The sequence below is a fragment of the Talpa occidentalis genome, unplaced genomic scaffold (assembly GCF_014898055.3).
Source record: "Talpa occidentalis isolate TD23 unplaced genomic scaffold, MPIMG_talOcc4v2.1 talOcc4.11, whole genome shotgun sequence".
NCBI lineage: Eukaryota > Metazoa > Chordata > Mammalia > Eulipotyphla > Talpidae > Talpa > Talpa occidentalis.
Genome location: NW_023601104.1, coordinates 4,170,093 through 4,190,414, shown reverse-complemented (window position 1 = coordinate 4,190,414; position 20,322 = coordinate 4,170,093). Strand labels below are relative to the sequence as shown.

At 40.8% G+C, this 20,322-nt stretch overlaps 1 protein-coding gene across 1 annotated transcript in view; it reads left to right on the top strand.

The window, feature by feature from the left end:
- RYR3 (ryanodine receptor 3) overlaps positions 1-20,322 on the top strand; it is a 522,405-nt gene that overhangs the window by 179,590 nt on the left and 322,493 nt on the right. The window contains exon 3 of the mRNA XM_054700223.1: positions 15,173-15,280. Within this exon, the coding sequence (XP_054556198.1) occupies positions 15,173-15,280 (108 nt within the window). The remainder of the gene's footprint in view (positions 1-15,172; positions 15,281-20,322) is intronic.

Sequence of the window (20,322 nt, the reverse complement as noted above, 5' to 3'; positions counted from 1 at the left end):
TTTGCATTTCCTCTTTTTTTAAAAAAAGATTTATTTTATTTATACAAGAGCTGGGGTACAGACTAGAGGCACGGGAGGGTGAGAGAATTCACCAGAGACAGAACAGGGAACAGAATAGGCAGATGGACCGAAGACACTGCTGAGGGGAGCAGCAGGCGAGACAGGAGAGGTGTGCCCCGCCATGTGGGTTGCTCCCTGGCTGGCCGGGAATCAAACCCGCACTGCAGAGGCAGCGGGCAGCTTCACAGGGCTGTGCTCAACCCACTGCACCACTGGGGAGGCCCTCATGAGTATTTTAAAACCTTGAGATAAAACTTAAGTTATGGTTTTAACCTCTTTGGAGATCTTTTCGAGTTCACAGAATTTTGGAATTATGAGTATAATTTTGGAATTACTAATTACAAAAATTACTCAATTTTGGAATTATACTCATAATTCGTCCATCAAACTATTGTTTACAAAGAACACTAGAGGGTGATTCAAGACATCTGGTCTCCCTCCAACTTGCTGTAAAATGTTACTCAAAATAACCTTTCAGGTCTGAGTTTGCCTGTCTGTCACATGACAAGAGTTTTGTAAAGATGTTTAAAACTGTCTTAGAAGTTAAGATTTTTCAGACATTTCAGTTGACAGCTTTATTTCTCCTTTTCAGTAGTGCATTCAATAGTTTGATTCTTTTAACATTTTATTCATTTTAAATAGTGATCTGAACAAACACAATGAATTAAAACATTTTGTGAATCATTTGCAAACAATATTTTGCTTGTTCCTAATTTCCTGACATGGAGCAAATTAGATGATTTTAAATAACTCAAAACACTATGGGGAATTAATTTGTTTTTCTTCATCCAAATTATTTCAGGGATTGATCACAAAGTGTTCCTAACTCAGTTATTCCAGAATTTAACAACTTTCTCTATTAAGATGTTTCCAATGATTTTCTTCCATTCCACTTAAACTCAGCTGAGCTTTTTCCAGAGCCTTTAGATGAGAACAACTGGCGTAAGAAAGCTGTTTGGAAGCCTCTTTCAAACAGCTGTTTTCAGCCATGGAATGGTTGACAAAATTAAAAAACTCTTGACCCAATGTTTCATTTTTTATTAGAGCTCTTTCTTCAAGGATTTTTGTGTCAAGCCCTATTTTAGCACTTCGCTGTACATCCCAAGATCATTTTACTTCAAAATGGAACAGATTAGCTCTGTTTGGGATGGGCCAGGTACACTATGGACTAAGAGCATAAAGGATACTGGGCAGGATAATTTATCTCTATCCCATCTCTTCCTTCCCATGAGCAGCCACTTCCACTTGAAATTTGAATTATTACTATAATAGGCTGTGGAATCTAGGTCTAAACAACTCGATTCCTTTTTTTTCTAAAGATGCATAGAGTTTTAGAATTTAATACAAACTGTGAGGGTGTATGGACACAAGAAGGCTTTATATTACTCAACAAAATCTCTAGGAAACAGCAAAAGTATAACACTTTGTGAAAAAAATCCTCTAGGAAAGATGAGAGCTTTTTGATGTTCATGAAAAAGTTTCCACAACCCACCCGATCACCTTTCAAGTTGAACAATAAATACTGTGGTTTTGCTCATTCCTCAGCTTCCCAGGTAAATTATGTCAATAATACTTTATCCATAAAGATGATAAGCCTGTCCAGCATCTGTGGGTTTGGCATAGATTTATCCAGAAAGAAAGTGGTTCTCAAACTTGAGCAAAGCACATCCTTCAGTCCCCATCCTGGTCTTATGTGGGGCCAGGAATCTGCTTTTCCCTCTTTTTCTTTTTAACAAACTCCTGCATGGTTCTTGAGCTGGTGGTCCACAGACCACACTTTGAAAACTGTGACGGGTCTTAATTTGTAGCCCTTGGCTTTACGCGAGTGTTTCCTCATTCAAGTTAAAACAACGCTGGTAGCCAACTTAGGTATGCAGCTATCAGCGCAGAGTGAAGCAGTTATAACCTTGACTTCATTAGCATCATGATCAAACTTACCTACACTCCTCCCAGGGCAAGTTTCCAGTTGCTATAGTAATGAACAAACTCACTTCTTTCCCAAAATATGCAAGTTTAATAGGAAGCCAAACATGGCTTTTATCTTGTTCACTCAGAACATGTGCCGCTGGAGAGCGGCTTAGTTTGAAACATTCATCTTGAAGGGACGACAGACTTTGCTCTTGATTTTGAGGTGTGGCATTGCTGCATCAGTTTCTATCAGTACGTTCATTCTTTCTTGTGGTGCCAATTTAACTCAGCTATATGTCTTGGAGATCACTGCTGGTTTATCAAGAGGGACGGGGAAAAGAAAGGCCATATGACATGTCCTGCAACATCTATTCCCTATCTCCATTGCTGGTGGGGAACCTTAGTAGCCTGGGTTGGTGACTTAGTGGAGCTGAGAGAGGAAACTCAGTCCACACCCAGGCATGTGAACTTTGTTGGGCAGGGGCAGTGTTGGATATGGAGTTGCTGATCAGCCTTACCAGATGCTGCTGATGGGTTTAGATTAAAGCAGGAAGAGACAGAGTTCCTACTAGTTTCCTTGTGTTGATTGGAGTTGGCTCATGCCTGGGTGAAAGGTATCAGCATTCAGTGGGGGAAGATTTGGAAAGAATGGAATCCAACAGATCTCCACAGACAGCATGTTGAGGTTCGCCCATCCTCCATGTTTGGAGTGTTTCCTGGTAAGGATAGCATTATTGAAGACAGAGCCTGAAGAGGTGATGGGTCTATTACCAGTCCATGGAAGTAGGGCTTATTAAGTCAGTGTTTTCAGTTTGTGCAGCTACTGCCTATTAGTCCTAATTCCTTGCCCAAAATAGGTTTTTTTAAATGTCTGTGGTGAGTACTACATGCCCCTTCCAAGGAGGGCCATGGGGCATGAATCCTTGCATGGAAACGAATCTTTACATGTAGAGCCATCCTTGTGTATAGCAGCAACCATTGTGAATGTAAACATCTAGTGGTTGTAGTTCGGCTGAGACAGTTGAGGGAGAATGAGCTCTAGTTCTCTGAGGTCATAGAAAGACATTTTCCACATTGGAGAAAAGTGTTATTTCCTTTTTAAACCTGAAAAACGTTATCAGCATCTAGCCATCTACTCCTACCATATTTCTTCTTTAATCTGAGACTTAGATTATAGTGGCATGCCTATTTCTAAGCAAAAACTCCATGCTGGAGGCAAAAAGAGTCAAGCTGTATTTCCTCGTTGCATTCAGTTTGAGAGAGTCAGAAGGAGTGACTGGAAAACAACCCAAGCATTTGGTAGCCACAGTGTTGTCCTTGTTGACCCTGGATTTTGTGGCCACTTTAAGAGCTGGAGCCCTTGAGCCCCATGGAACTGGTGCTGCAGTCAAGGCAGGACCCTGTCCACTGGAGGGTCCCCCAAAGAGATAAGTGATGCAGAGGTCAGCCTTAAGCTCCAGCTTGACATTTTCTCAGCTCTTGTGGGTGCCTCATTATGCCTTCCTCACTCAATCTTCCCCTTCCCATAGTGAAATGCAGAGGCTGAGAGTCACGCGTTCTCCTGTCTGCCAGAGGCTGAATACAATTGCCTTGGCAATAGAGAAAAGCTTCACCATGCCTTCTAAATTCTCTCACCACATCATCACTCAAAAGGGAGGAGAGAATAAATGAGTGGCCAAAGGAATACGTGGGAGCAATGAAGCCGGTCAGTATTCCTTCCACCAAGACTAAAGCAAGCCAAACTGAGACCCAAACATAAACATCAGGCATAGACTAGACACTCCTTCCAGCCTGCCCTCCTCAGCATTGACCTCGTCTCGATATTTCTACCTGTCACATTTCATTCTAACGCCAGCATCCCGTGTCTCGCCCTCTCTCTCTGATGCTTAAACCCTCACTTATCCATGGCACACAGAATACACACACTGGTTTCCTCTCCTTGCTGACATTCTGCCTTCTTTCCTGCTCTATTCTTAGCTTGATGTGCAGGCTCTTCAGCATAGCCGCTTAACAGTTTCTCTTGGTAAGTTCCATTGAGAACTAGAGTTCCAAGGACTTTGAGGTCCCACTACTCTCCCACTGACTTGTTGTAGTGCTCATTAACCTAGAGTTTGATTTGTGGCCACTGTTGTTTAGGACCATACACTGAGTCACTGTCTCAGTGATCTTGGTCCTTAGGTAGTAGGTATTATTTGGTGCTCTTCACACCTGCTTGCTCCAGGTTCAAGTGTTGTAAGTTTCCACGTGTGGGTGCCTTGGTTGTTTAACATGCCATCCATATCAGGCAGGGAGTCAAACTAGGCTCCATCAAGAACCAAATCAACCATTAACCTTGTCAGTTGTGTTTTTGCCCAGCAGGCAGTTTCACAAACTGACTACCCAGCCTTTAGTCTCTGATTCTTTGCACTTTCTTCCTTATTTTAAAGAACAAAAGCTTCACAGCACTGATTTTTGCCAGGCACTTAGTAATTGTCTTCCTCACTGTGCCAGAAACAACTGCTGCTTGGCAGAATTTAGGTGTTTAGGGCTCTATGGCATTAGTTTTGATGGAGGCTTTCTGGAGTAAGATAACGACTGTTGTTTACATTTTAAATGACTAGATTAGCCATTTTAATGACTAGATTAACCATTATATTTTGAGGAATTGAGCTCTTTAAAGAAGGATCTAGAGTAAGAATGAATTTACTTCCAGGGACCTGAATTTACTGGAAGCTCTACAGTGTCTCTCAGAGGTGTCAAAGACCTCCTGTTTAAGAATCACCTGCCTTGTTCCTTCAAAGTACTCACCGTGGGGGTACTTGAATCAGAACCTTTAGCAGTCTTACCCAGGAGTTCTTGGACCCATCATGTTTCTGCATCAGTGCTTCCAAAATAAGCTTATATTTATGGTACTCTTGTGAGAAATCTTGAAGCAGCATCAGGAAGATAAGTGATGTTGCAAGAGTGGCTTTCTCTTGCATTAATAAACATTCTCCCTAGGAGAGGCTCAGCTGTAATGGATCTGTTGATCAGTGTCAATTAAACAGACCATTGATGAATAAGTTGGCTCTAGCACAGTTTTTTTTTTTCTTTTGTCTATAAAGCATTTAATCCCCCTGTACATAACTTATTTCTTTAAAAAAAAAATGAAATGTAAGGCTGTGTAAGATTTATTTTTAATTTGTATAGTGTCTTTTTTAGTAAATACACTACCAAATGTGTCTTCAGAGAGCCCTGTCCTGGTGTTATTTTTTTTAAAAAGATTTATTTATTTTTATCCAAGAACTAGGGTACAGGCTAGATGTGCGGGAGGGTGAGAGGATTCACCAGAGACAGAGTGGGGAACAGAACAGACAGACTGATGAAATACACTGCTGAGGGGAGCAGCGGGCAAGCCAGGAGAGGTCTGCTTCACCATGTGAGATTCTCACTGGACGGCCGGGATCGAACCCGCACTACAGAGGCTGCAGACAGCTTCACAGTGATGCACTCAACTGCCTGCGCCACCGGGGAGGCCCCAGCCTGGTGATATTTTTAATAGCCACTAACCTTGCCTGGTGTGGACAGGGTTGTAAATTGGAATGGAAATTTAAAGAAGGTTCTTGTTGATGCACAGGACAAATTAGTTATATACAGGGTGGTAGTTTTGATCTTTGGTTATCTCTGATGCAGTTTATATGAAATAATTGTTCTGTTCATGGAGTATCACTCTGTAATTGCAAAAAACAACAAAACAAAATTGCAGCTCTTTTGTTGCCATTCTGAATGCTTCCAAGTAAATACAACTTTTTATAAAGAAAAGTTTTAAAATAATCATACTATATCTGAGCATTTGTGAAATGGGCAAGGAAAGAGTGATTGTGGGTATAGTTTTTAGTTCTTTATCACTTCAGGTTGGCAATTTCACAGTAAAACTTTGGACATAGGATTTTTGTCTTAAAATTTATATTTCCTGCTTCTAGATAGCAGTGGCACTTCCTTTCATATTAAAACTTCAAGTGTTCTTCTAAAGTGACATTTAATTTCCTAGCAGAAGCTTTTTTTTTTAAAGCCTCAATACCTTTCTATGACTTAATAACCTTCTCCCCTTCCCCTGCCACATGATCAATTTATTCTATCTCTTTGCTTCTGAATACGCCCTCTTGTCTTAGAATAAACCTCAGACCAGAGTGACATCTGACATAGCAGCCCTCTACTTATGGCTGTGAACATCTCTGCTTAGCAAGTCTTCTTGCACTGCAGTAGTGATTTTCTAGAACTGTCAGAGCTCCCAGGGCAGCCACTCATCCCAAGACTCAGGAACCACCTGAGGTGGCTTGATGCTCAGAGCATAGCTTCCCTGTATTTGGCAATCAGAAGAAGCCTTTCTTTCATTCCTTTAACAGATATTGATATTCTCCTTTCCTCTCAAAGAATATTTCCTCTCAAAAACTAAATGTTTCAGTTTTGTATGCCACACAGTTTACATATAAAAGCTCTTGTTAGCAAAATCCAAGCCAAAATTGAAACTCAAATGCTTTGAATAGTTTGTGTACATACTTTAAGAAAGACCCTCTTTTACCATAGTGAAATATTAAACATAAGAAAAGACTTAAGTGTCTATACATTTTAATCTGTTTCATGATAATAGCTCTAAACACAGACAGGCAAAGTCTCTTTCTTCAGAACGTTTAAAATTTAAAAGCTACATATGTATATACTTGGTGGCAATTTGCCCCATCATACAAAGTTAAAATGCCTTTTTAAAGAGATTGTTTGTTTACATGCATGATTAGTCAGTTTTAGATTTTAAAACTGCATGAAGGTAGAAATAATCTTGCCTGTCAGGAATCAGAACTTTCTGAAGCTCAGAACTCATGATCCCTGATAATCCTGAGTATTTGCATCCTCAGCAGCCTTTCCAAAATAGAGAACTCTGTCTGATATGGTCAAGAACCTAACATGAAGTTCTTAACTTTTTATCAAAGTGTGAGAGCTATCAAGAGACCACCCAGTAGGGTTAGAATTCTGCTTTTGAGTAGAGAGGAAGCTTCTCTTCAGGGATATTGACATATGTGTGAGAAGGGTTGAGTTTGAACTTCAGGATTTAATTGCTATCTCCTGCTTGCTCCCTTTCCAAGTTTCAATTATCTCATCTATTAAATGACTCTAATCACTTCCCTGAAAAGATTGAAATAAGAGTTAGATGAAATATTTATAAAGTATTTAGCACAATACCTGGTATTATTTAAATAGATAAATAGATACATTTAAAATGTATATTGCCTCCTTTTCTTGTATCCCCCTAGATGGTGTAAGTTTTATATAATACCTTTGCATCTCAGTTGACCCACTTCAAAAATGGCTGTAAAACATCCTCTGTTTTTTAGAAATCTGGAGACAGCCGCAGCTTCAGATTTGAACATTTACTATCTAACTTTCTTCATTATAATCTAGCCACAACTTAACAAAGGTGACAAAGATGAGTTTAAAAAAACATTTAACTGCATGAATAAATAAGACCTGGTTGAGATAGGGGGTGGGCATTAGTTTGGTTAATAACTGACTCTGCCTTTAAAATCTAAATACAATTGTGTACTATCAATAATAGATAAGAAATTTTTTAATGAGCTCATGTCTCCTGCAGTTGGATGAGATAATGTCTTCCAAGGGCTTAAGCTCCTGAAATACCAATTACACATGCCATCTCTGGCTTTCTTGATTCTATCCCATGGAAAGTTGGTCTTACCCAATGCCACACTATGACCAAAGGTATCCAGTTGGCCTGGAACATTTTCAGGAGGACAGAATGATTTTCTGCACCATAGTGGTTGGCAAGCTTCTCTTTCACGACCTTTTTTCCCCCAATTATTTATTTATTTTGGTGTTCCAAAATCTCTATTTTTTTCTATTTTATATATTTTTTACATAATTTTTCATTTTTCTACAATGTATGCATTTTCATCATGATCTTTGACTAGGGCTGCATTGAGCCACCATAGGTAGATGGTTCTTGTTTGAGGTGGCATTGTAAAATGAGCAAACAAAATGCATATAGAAACCAGGACACTGGGGACTGAGTCCAGCTCTCCCTGTTACTGGCAGATATATTTGTCCTTGGAGAAATAGACTCCCTTTATCGACACAATTTGTGATCCAGAGCCATGAGAGAACAAACATCTGCCCTATTTATTACCAGAGCAGACTCACAATATTTGAGAATACTGTGCTTCTTCATAAAATTCAGAAGTTTCAAGGCTTACCTCTGAATGGTGAGTGCTGGCTGCTTAAAGAGCCCCAGTTTTGCCCCCCTGAGTTTTGCTGCAGGCTTGTAGTTCTCCTGTGGGTTACCTCACTTACCATTCTTTTGACCACAGAGGTTACCTTTCTTTCTTTAATATTCCATTACACTTGTAGACCAAAAGTCATTCCTCCGTATACATAATCAACCCAAGGAGATAGAACATTAAAAAAAAAAAAAAACCTGAAGAAATAACACAAGAAAAACAAAAAAAAAAATGAAAGGTTCAATGTATTCCAGTGTTTGCTCTTAGTTCCTGGTTCTTCTATAATTAACATGATCACTGCTCCTGTCCCTGTTGACATGGAACCCCAGAGATAAAAATCACTTGACCATGTCCCTGACTTCCTAGATTCAGAACCATCTCTGGTCTGAAGAGATGCTAACATCTCTTGACATCTGTCTTGACTTTCCATAATCTGGATCCAAGAATATAAGATTCATTTCTCCTAGTTACCTCAGCTCTACTTTCTTAGTTTTGGCTTTTGGTCTTACAGTTGCTCTTTCTCTTTGGGCTCTTGACATTACAAATTGTTTCACTTTGCAGATAAGACCGTGCAATCAACCCATAGCAGTGGGGTTGAATCCATGTAAACCCACCAGCACATAACAGTATAAGACAGCATCCAGTAACATCCACCTTCCTCCTCAGTTCTCGAAATGGGATTGGAGTGGCAGGTAGATGTAGAAAAATGAGTCAGCAGGAGTCATTCACTACTGTCTCCTTCCCTTGATCATTCCCTTTACCATTTCATGATTCTTCCAAGTACTTGACCTTTTTCTTTAGAGATTTGGGTGGAAAAGCAAAAGGAAACAAGGATGGAGATTCTGTAAAGCCAAAAACTTCAAAAGACTCCTTCAGCTAATAGAATTTTAAGCAGAAGGAAAGCGCACACACACACCAAAATGGAAAGAATAACTCTCCTATCTTGTTCATTCATTAAGTAGACATTCATTTCTTACTATGTGCCAGGAACTTCTTGCACGCATAGTCTTTGTAGGTCAAGTTTCTGCTGGGGCTGGCTTCTCCTAACCACAACATCAGAGAGGGCCCTGCATCTTGCAGAACAGAGACCTCATATATAATCAATTTAGCTTCACATATTTTTTTTTGTATTTTATAAAGTCTCATGTATAGTAGATCTCTTATAATAGGTTAGCCATTCCTGAATTAATAGAAACCACATCTGTCTTTTCTCCTTTTGTCTCCACAACAGCAAGTGCAGTAATGAATGTGAATTACTATGTTCTGTAAATACTGTCTGGCTGCTTGAGGGACATAGGGAAAGAAAGTGAGGTTAATTGGGCTGACTTTGGTTGCTGGGTCTTCAGGAATCCTCCTTTTGTGGTGAATGTCAGTTTCTGAATCCTCCTTTTCTTCCAGATGAGCCTGCTTCTGCTGACATCTGCAGGGACACTTCTCACTCTACCATAATCACCCCGTTTGCCTAAACAGGAGATTCTAGTAGACAGCTTGCCAAAAGTAATTACTGTATGTGGCTTATTATTGCTGAGTCTGTCCTTTTTGTAATCTTTCACATACAATAGAAACACTAGTCATTTTCCAATTCTTCACTCCTATATCTGATAAATCACCAGGTTTTATCTCTCCTCACTTTTCAAAATTTTTCAAATTTATTCTGTTATCGTCAGCTCTACTGTTATTACTTTAATTCAGGTCATCATCACCTCATAAGCAGTTTGTTCCAACAACTTCCTAATTTGTTCCTCTGGTTTGGTGTAGCAACCTTTGTAAAGGACTGTGGTGATCTTTCAAAGATGAAAATGTAATGACACCATTCCCTGCATAACTTCCTTTAATGGTGCCCTGTGGTTCAGCAGATCAAGCCCAAACCTTTATGTCAAGGAGATTCAAGGTCCACTCAGTCCAGTGCCTACTTCTTCCTCAGCCTCGCTTCTCAGCCCCCTTTGTTTGTTGCCTCCTCCTCGCCTCCCTCGACCCAGCCACATCAGCTCTGTGCTTCCTCACCAGTCTGGGCCCTTTGAATCAAACTGCCCTTTTGCTTCCCCGACTCTCCACTAGACCATGCAATCTTGGAAGTGGACATTTTGCCTTAGCCTTATACAAAGTAAAAGTTTAAAAAATACTAGATAAAATATCAGACATTTAAGTGAATAATTGATGTTTGGATTTCACCACTCTGTGTTGGATAATTATGAGACAATTATGTACCAAACCAAAATTTGAAAACATCTTTTTATGGAAGTAGCATTGATTAATAATTCTATACAGGTTTCAGGCATCTATCAATATCATCTATCTATACTGTGTTATGTTCACCACTGAAAGTAAACATCCACCTTTGACCATAAAGCTGACCCCTTTCTTGATTTACACACCCCACTTCCCCCTTCCCTCTCAGTCACCACTGACTTATGTTGTAGCCTGAGTTGATTTCATTATTTAGTTCATAAAATTATTTAGTTATTTAGTTCATTCATTTGTTCTGTTTCTTTAGGTACCAAATGAACCTAAAGATCAGATCCTATTGGGATCAGATCCTATTTTAAACTCCTTAAACAGGATTACTTAGTTTGTTCTGAAAAGTAGAAATTACTCTCTATTTTATAGGTAAATAAACAGAGGCACAGAGGGACCAAGTTACCTACCTGATGTTACTCAGCTAATAAGTAGTTGAAAAGAGACTTGGTTTCAGGCAGTCCTGTGCTAGTGTTCACTCTTAACCAGTCTATCCTGTATCACTCTCAGTTGGCAAAGTGATTGATGTGCTTACAGGCTGGCTAAGTGAGGCATGACTGTGTGAAAATCAGATGGATTCACAGAGATGTAGGAGACCCATAGAAGTGGGAAGAGAAAGGCCTCTTGAATCATACTCAAGGAGATCTGGGGAAGGAACCAGGCAGGTAGGCTTTTGGTGCAATTTATTTCCAGCCACAGGAGCCACATACTCTCAAATAGTCTTAGAGGACACAGAGTCAGTTGTAGAAGACGACTTAAATTGAGCACTTACTATTCTATGTATTGAAGACACCAAAACTTGAATGAGACACAGATTTTTCAGGATACCCACAGTTTAGAAAAATAGACTGCAATGAATGAAGAAATATATAACCGAAACAGACAGTGGTTGACAGTGTAATAAAAGGGCTGACATTCCCCTTTCTTGTAACTAACTGCTCTTCATTTCCCTAAAGGCTTGGCTAGTACAAGCCAGAACAGTGCCGAGTACACATTGTACATGAAAATATGGTGAATGACTCCATTAGCGTGAGTATTCCCACCATCTTGGATCTAGTAAATACTTTCCGTGCAGTGAGGAAAACGTTAAATTCCAGAAGCACAGAGGATTTTGTAGGCTTTCCCTGGTACTATTTTCCTCTAAGTGGAGTTAAATGAGTACCTCGTTCCAGGTTTACCCAGCACTGGGGCATCTCAAGGTTTTCTGTAGGACATTTGGAAACCTGGAGCCTCTCAAGGCAAAAGACAGGCCTGCGGAGAGTGATGAGGCACTATTTCAGAACAGCTGTCAACAAAGCCCTTCTCTCCGTGCCGAGAATCGTCAAACACAAGCCTGGTGCCTGCCAAGCAATGGGACCGAGGCGTAGTCTCCTGTGCACACAGTCAGTGAGCGGGCCTCCTGGGGGATGCTCACCCTGCCAGCAAGTTAGCTTGGATGCAAGAGTGGCCTTTGCTCATTCTTGGGGAATGTGGAGGTGGGAGCACGGGCCAGTTTGGAGTTGAATGAAGGATGGCAGCTGGCGTCGCAGGTCAGGTGCCTCTGTGCTCTCTGCTCCATTCATGTCACAAGTTGCTGGTTGCATTTTGTTGTTCTCTGGACATTCCTGTTGCCCTTTTCCTGCCCTTGGCGCTGCCCACACATAGTTCTGTGTGCTTCTGGGGTGGCGAGACCGTTACTCCTGAGTATAAAGAGTCAGACGGGGCCACATTTTACAAGTAAACAAATAAGGAAACAAATGCCAGTGGCAGAGACTGTGCTCACTATCCCCTTGTTTAAATGTGCCCCTTCACACCAGTCCTTAAACCACGGCCCTTCTGGGGCCCTCTGTCTCGAGGGATCATGCCTAGTGACTGTCTCTCAGTGACCCTCCGTGAGGAGAGATGATAGCTGTGCTGCAGGAGCACTCCTGTCTCCTGTCCAGGCAGCCAGACACAGGGAGGGGAAATACCCGACTTAGAACCAAATAATCTCAGGTAAGGGCCGGATCCCTAGCACTTTGTCTTAAAGGGGGGTTTTCATTGACATGAGCATGACTGTTGAGATCATTCGGTTGCTTAGCCAAAAGCATCCTTTAAAGTCCTAACCATAACTGCAGACATCCCTGAATAGAAAATACCTAAATCATATGCTCTAGTGTATTGGAGGAGGAGGGTGACAAAATAATCAAATGCTTTCTTGGAGAGGGCGGGGGAGACTGGGTGTCTTTTTCTGTTCTCTTTTTCCGGTGGCTTTTCTGGTGACGTGAGATTTGGGTAGAGTAAGGAGTCATGGAGACATGCTCCTGAAAATCTTCTGCTATGGCATCATATTTTGGGAGACTAAGTTGGGCAATATGTTTGTGGCATAAGGTCTTTAGGGAAATGCTTCATCATATGATTGTATGTTATTTGTCATGATGCTATATGTGCTCCAGAAACACTTCCTGGATGCAAAACTCTGCCCTACATCACCAGCTGTCTGCTTGCTCAAGACCCATACAAATGAGTTAATTACCTGCAGCAAGAATAGACTTTGAAAACAAAGCAAGAAACATGCAAAATAAAGGCTGTTGTCTCCTTGTGTTACAGTTGCTCCTTGGTGACATCATTCAGCAAAATGGGCATATTCCTGTGATGCCGAAATTCAAGGAAGACTAGGATTTTAGGCTTCCTCACTGCAGAGTCCCTGAGTAGGAAAGTATTTTAGTAGAAAAATAGTCAAGATATGTCACTTCCAGGCTGATAGTTTGTGTGTGTGTGTGTGTGTATGTGTGTGTATGTGTATGCCATAAACCTATGCTTGACTTCTAGGACTTAAAACTAATAAAAGGAGGAAGAAGTAGGCACATCTACCAGGTGGAATATCCTCTTATTTTTGAAGGCATTGAAGTTGGAGGGGGAGGAGGAAGAATGTACAGACACTAGGAAATTAAAGGGGTCTTAAATGTTGCCAGCTCCTTATATATTTTTAAAATAAAAATGTTAGAAAGGTTATTGGTGGCTTCGTATCATGCTTGCTGTAGCTTTTAAATTGGAGCTCCATGGAGACTGCTTTACCTGTCTCAGAGAGTTAGACATAGCTGTCAGCGACTTCTGGTTCTCAGTCCTCATTCCTTTTTGTCCCTTAGTGTCAATGTGCTGCCAGTTTCATGCAGGAAACAAAGGCTTGTTATGCTAGGTGATTATAAGCTGTATTCCCAGGGGAAATGGTATCTTGAAACTGGAGTGTAAACTCCTGAAAAGCAATTATTGTGGTTTGTTTTTTATATCTGCCTTACTACCAAGCACATGAGTGTAGTATGGAAATATAATACTTACAGTGTTTGCTGCTTGAAAATATTCTGGTTGTGGAGAGAATGTCTTTGGACTTTGGAGACAGACTACCTAAATTGAATCCAAGTTTAAGCCATCACCTTGGAAAGGTGACCCAACTTCTATGCCTTCATAATCTTGGCTGTAAACTGCAATATTAATAATTCCTATGGTATAGAGTAGTGATGAGGATTGAATGAGTTAACCTATGCAAAACACAGCAGTGTTTGGCACAGAGAAAGGTATTCAAGCATTAGCCATTAACATCAGTGTGCAGAGAAGGCTGTATTTCACTATTGTTAAAAAATATTCCAGAACAGGTGTGAATATCATGATTTGAAGGGAGTACATTAAAAATTAGAGTGATTGTTGTAGATGTCATCAGTTCTCAAAGTTCTAGATATTGGTTTGTTCAGAGTTAGAATTGTATAGCTCTTGATCCTTTCTATTGCCTCTTTTAACACTGTGGTATTCCAGTTTGCTTAGCACTAAATAGATTCCCTATTCTGGTGACTGTGGTCTACAGCCACATTCCGGTCTGTTCATTGTCCTCTCACAATCACTGTGGATGAGATCTTTGTGGCTTTCTTCCTTGAGTCCCACCGGACATTGGTGTAGATCAGCCTGTCCTTCCTTCCTCTTCTTCAGCAACTTTATTTTTTTTTATTGACATGACATTGATTTACAATGCTGTATATGATTTGGAAGACTCTTTTAATCCTTCCGCTGCAAGGTCCATCTGTGCTGGTTCTTCTGGTATTAAGTCTAGATCACTCTCTGCAGGTTATACACATGAAGTGGATTCTTTCCATTGCTCCCAGGAATGTTTATTCCTCTCCTTTTCTTTTCCTTTTTTTTTTTTTAAAGATTTATTTATTTTCATTTATTTATACAAGCACTGGGTACAGTCAGAAGCATGGGAGGGTGAAAGAATTCACCAGAGACAGAGCGGTGAGTAGAGCAGGCAGAAGGACCGAAGTACACTGCTGAGGGGAGCAGCGGGCGGCAGGAGAGGTCTGTGCACCATGTGGGACCCTCCTCTGGTGGCCGGGGAGCAGCCAGGGATCGAACCGGCGATGCAGAGGCCGCGGGCAGCTTCGCAACCCAGCGCTCAACCACTGCGCCACCAGGGAGGCCCTCCTCTCCTTTTCTTCAGCAACTTTATATGTACACTCATCTCACACATGCAATCAGCCGTCCTTCAAGAGGACCTTGACATTTTGGTCACTGTTACCTTGAGACTTGGGGCTTTTCTTCTTTTCATCCTTCAGAATCCCACTTGAAGCCCATGTAACTTGAACAAAAGAAACCCATCTTTTGTATATCCATTGGGTTATCATTTTGACTCAGGGGCTCTTTGCCTTTGAGATATTACTGCATGACCCATCCCCGAGTGATAATGAGGTGTCCTCATTCTGGTTTTATTTCTACAGTATGTTCCTCCTGATCTCTGCGTCTGCAATTTTGTGCTGGAACAGTCCCTCTCTGTCCGAGCCCTGCAGGAAATGCTTGCCAACACAGGTGAAAATGGCGGCGAAGGGGTGAGTACCTGAATTATGTCCTGGGTGGGAATTGGGACCTACTACAGCGCAAAGGTACATACTTTATTTCATTCCTCCAGTTTCGAGCTGGATAACCTTGAGATGATCCATATAGAGTTAGTAAATCTTTCTCCCTGAGTTTAATTTCTGTTTCAGCATCCCTAATCCTGCTTCCTTTTACTAATCAACTTCAACCAGAAAAACAGAAGAGATTACCATTAAGGCTGCCCGAACAGGGTATGGAACATCCCTGTCCCACCTTCCCCAGGAAATGTAGAGAGGCTGAGAAGGTCTTGAGATGAACAGTGCCTGTAAGGCAGTCTTTTTATTTTTCCACTGGGAAGATCTCATCAGATATTTATGAGTGCCCCAGTGGTATACACTAACATGTCGCAACAGTTTACAGAGTATTTCCGTCGAATTCAGTCTTTGTCATCTGCCCAGAACTGCAGTTTCACGCATAATAAGCAAATACAGAGCTTTGAGTTTTGTTGTCTGTAATACAGTCCCTAGTATTTAAGAGATGATGCTCTGTATCTCCCATGTCAGAAGGTCTCCAAGGGAAGACTTTAGCCAGACAACTCAGTAATTTTTGACTCTTTTTTCCCCTAATCCATTTGTCTGCTTAACATCAGTATTTTAATTCTACAACCTGAATATCTTAAATCCAAGCCCCTTCCTCCTTAGATAATGCTTTAGACAAATATCTTTTGAATTACTGCAGCAACCTACTGTTTCCTTCTGTACTTATCCCTCCTACCACTCATTTTCACTCAACTGGCTGTGTTCTTCCTAAAATGTAGATCTAATTATCATACTTGCTGTTTTACAAAACTGTTGTCTTCCCATTACCTTGAGATAAACTTCATAACTACATGAAAATCCCTGCAGGACTTGGTGAACCCTGCTCACCTCTCCTGCCCCAACTCCTACCACATGCCCCTAGGTGCTCAATGTTCCAATCACATTGAATTCCTTTCGCTTCCTCAAATGTGAAGCTTCTCTTGCCTCTCATCATATGATCTATTAGCACAGATCCCTCCTCCTCGCTAGCTATGCCCTTACGAAATCTAGGAACTAGTTGAGATATTAGATCTCCTGAGGAGCCTTTGCTGACCCGCAAGTCTGGGATGGTTGCCCTTGCTTGAGCAACAGTCAGTACTTTTTCTATCATCGCTCTTATCACTCCTAAACTAATGACAAGTATAATTTTCTGTGTTCCATACTTAAAAGTAAACTGCATGTATAGTTTAAAACTATTAGCAGCAAATTATTCTTAGTTGACTTGAATGAGCTCATTCATAATAAAGGAGTGTCTCATTTGTGGTAGAACAGACAATTATCATAGTACAAAAAAAAAAAAAAACAAACCACGCCAATATTTACATTTAGATCATCTTCCAGGCTCTTAATGTGAGCTTATGCATGTCTGCTCATCTCTTAGGGCAGTCGTGTTCTCATTTATAAAATCAAGATGTTTAATTACTTCTCTGGTGTCCTAAAGGTCAGTGTTTGTGATTCCTGGTTCTTTTGGTTTAGAATAATAGGATTTGTCAGTCACCTAAGAGTAGTCCTTTTTGGGTTTTTAGAGAGTTAATACAGGTAAGTTCTTGTTCTTTTGATCATCACCAAAGTCAATTGATTTCCCCCTGCTTTGCCTCAGTATCCCCATGCTTTCCTGCAGAGGTACACGCCCTCAAACATGTCCAGGCCAGTGGCATCTTTTTTTTTTTTAATTGCTCACCCTTTTCCCAAGAATGTACAATCCATCATTTACAGACATCTTTGATGAAGGCCACCTGAATGACTCAGAATCTCACCACTTTCAGTCCAACTGACATCAGCGAGGCCTGCTTATGGCTCTGCAACAGAAATTGGGAAGAGAGAGAAGCTATGTTAACCAAAGAATAATCCCTTGGAAATTCCCTTAACCTTTGTTACACAAAAAAGCACATTTCAAAGGACTTCACTATCATTTAGCCTGAGTGGTTCAGGGAGTCCTGGAGATGAGAAAGCAAATTGAAAAGTTCTAGTTATACTCTTGCTCCTCTGTGCTGACAAGAACTTCAGTAGTTGTTGTAACTTGGTTGGTCTTGAAGAAATAATCTGTTTGCCAAATAGATTTCACATCTTAAGTTGAACACTTCATTTTGGAATGTAGGAATAATACCTACCTTAGTTTACCCCACAGAGTTAGGTTGCAGGGCCCACCCTTGATCAGCAGTACTTAAAAACCAGTGCCTTAAATCTCACTGGGGATCCACTTTCTTTGAAAACTTGAGTCTAAAATATAAATGATCTGTGACAATTTTATTATTAAATAGTCATTGGATAACAATAAGTACTATATGGGTCAGACACTGAAATTTCCTGTGTTTAGCCTTTTTGTATTATTTTACCAGACAGAGAAAAGAGAAAAAAGAGAGATCTAATAGTTGTTTCCCATCTTGACACGTTGTTGTTGTTGTAGCTGTTATTACTGACTAGAGATCTTAGTGCTGGAAGGAATAGACTTGAGTAAAGAGCTATAGAGTACAAGCGGGAAATGGTACTCTTTAAATTACTGAGATTTTACTATTCATCGGTGGTTCCGCTAAATAGTTCCTTGGACCACATCTCCGGTTACTATTACCCTCTCGGAACTCTCTCACAACCCCATCTGGGCTCTTAGTCTTTATTACGAGAAATAATATTTTTAGATCACCCCTTGAGTCTGATTGTTTTGCTTTTCTGAAGTGATTGCTGTGCATATTTACTATTAGTACTTAATTTGATTTTAGATAATAATATTCAGCAGGGAAGAAAAGCAGGAAAAATAAAAAAAAAGAAGTGAATTCACATGACAGACCCTAATGGTTCTCTGGAGAGCCTGGGCATGTTTGAGTGGGTTGACTCCTCCTTAACATGCTGTCCCGTTCTGTTTGGAAATAGGCATTTACTGCTTTTAAATAGATACTACTTTCACTGATGACCATGATTGCACCAAAATGGGATGCTCTGAAAAGTGTAATTTTTCCTTTTAGCTGTAAATCAGTCCTTGTGTGGTATGTTGGTTTATGGCTGTGCAACAACTGGACATTTTTTACACTGGCTTCATTTTGTTTATTCAGTTGATGTGTGTACAGTGTCTTTTGGCAAGTATTTATAGTTCTGCAGCAGTTCCTCCTGCTCACAAAGAAAAGCAACGTGTCCAGCTAGGTTTACCAGCATGGAGTTTATTATTGAAATGCCCTCAACAATAGCCTGTCGCACGTGGGATCCAACTTGATGTTGAAAGGAGAATAAATGATGGGGACCCAGAACCACTGGTTTCTGGGGTCCCTCAGAGTTCATGCGAGCAGAATGCATGCTTAGGTAACTTCTGATAAAATCCTACCTGATTTTATTCTGGGGGAAATTATAAAGGGGTAGATGCATGGCACTGTGTCCAATTAAATGGCTGGAGTTTGAACTAAAATCCCTGAAAACAAAAACTATTTTTACATTTGCCATGGATTAAATGTACTGTATCTGAAATGCCCAGACACCTTCAGCAGGACATGGGGCTAAAAGAGATGTCACTACCTCTCTCTCAGCTCTCAATCCCATCCTCCTGTAGAGATGACTTTGAATATACAACAAGCTGCACTTTTTTTAAAGATTTATTTATTTTATACAAGAACCGGGGTACAGGCCAGATACGCGGGAGGGTGAGAGGATTCACCAGAGACAGAGCGGGAAACAGAACAGGCAGACTGACGAAATACCCTGCTGAGGGGAGCAGCGGACGAGACAGGAGATGTCTGCTGTGCCATGTGGGTATCTCCCAGGCTAGCCGGAATCCAGCCAGCACTACAGAGGCTGAGGACAGCTTCACAGCGCTGCGCTCAACTGTCTGTGCCCCCAGGGGAGGCCCCAAGCTGCACTTTTGAGAGAAAAGCTGTCTCAGTTGTCAGGTTAGATGGGTTTTCAATCTAGGTGCTACTGGAACAGGTGACCTCCGGAGTCCAAGTATTTTTCCTTCCTCTGCCTAACTGTCCACAGGAAATGCAAACCTACCTCATAAGACTGGGTGAAAACTAAATGAGATAAGGGCCTCAATGTATCTGTCAGTGTGGAAGTGAATGTTGGTCCTTGTTTTCCTCTCTAGCCCACTTCCACCCATCACAGATCCTACAGCCATATTCAAATGCTCGCAGGGAAGGAAAGCACCATGCAGGCTGCACAGGTGCATGGTAACTCTAACTCCAAGTGTGTTTTGGTGTGAATGGGTAAAATTCCTCCAAAACTGAAAGATCTTGATTAACCCAATTACCAGCTGTACTCCTTCTGAGAAGGATTTGTTTTTTTCCTAAAAGTTGACTTAATCACTGTCAGGCTTTTACAACTAAAGAAATGTCCATGTAAAATGAATGATTGCCCATTATGCTATACTTTATTTAACTCATAAAACTCCATAAGATCATAAATACATTAAGATGATGCTTCATGCTAATATACAATCAGCCTTCTAACCTTGATTGGGAAATGTGACCTGGAAAAATGCTGTTTCTGTAAGAAACTTAATCACAAGGAGGTGGTTCTTTAATTCCTTTTATCACTTATGTGATAGTATCATTAAACCCAAAGGGAGACATGGGCTCCTTTCATTTGCACTTGTCTTTAGAATAGGGATACCACACACGGTACATGCTAGAGAAATGCACATGCATGGAATAGCACGTTTGTCCTGCCCGACAATATGCCATCCTTCCAAGAACTAGGGGAGTCTCCTGGCATCATGTGACCTTGTAAATAGCCAACAAGTTATAATCTTACATTATGCTGTTTTCGTGTCAAGGTTATTAAAGTACAAGTCATGAGATATTTACCTTGCAGCTGAGTTCAAGGACGTTTCCTCCATTTTATAAATTCACAGAAAATTTAGTCACAGAAAGGTGACACTATCATTAAAGAATTTGCTGAAGATGCATCTGCCCTGACATTGTTAGGTAACAGGCAAATCAAAATAGATGCTGATGAGGGGAATTAGATTCCCCTTGTCTAAAGTCTGAACTCTAGCA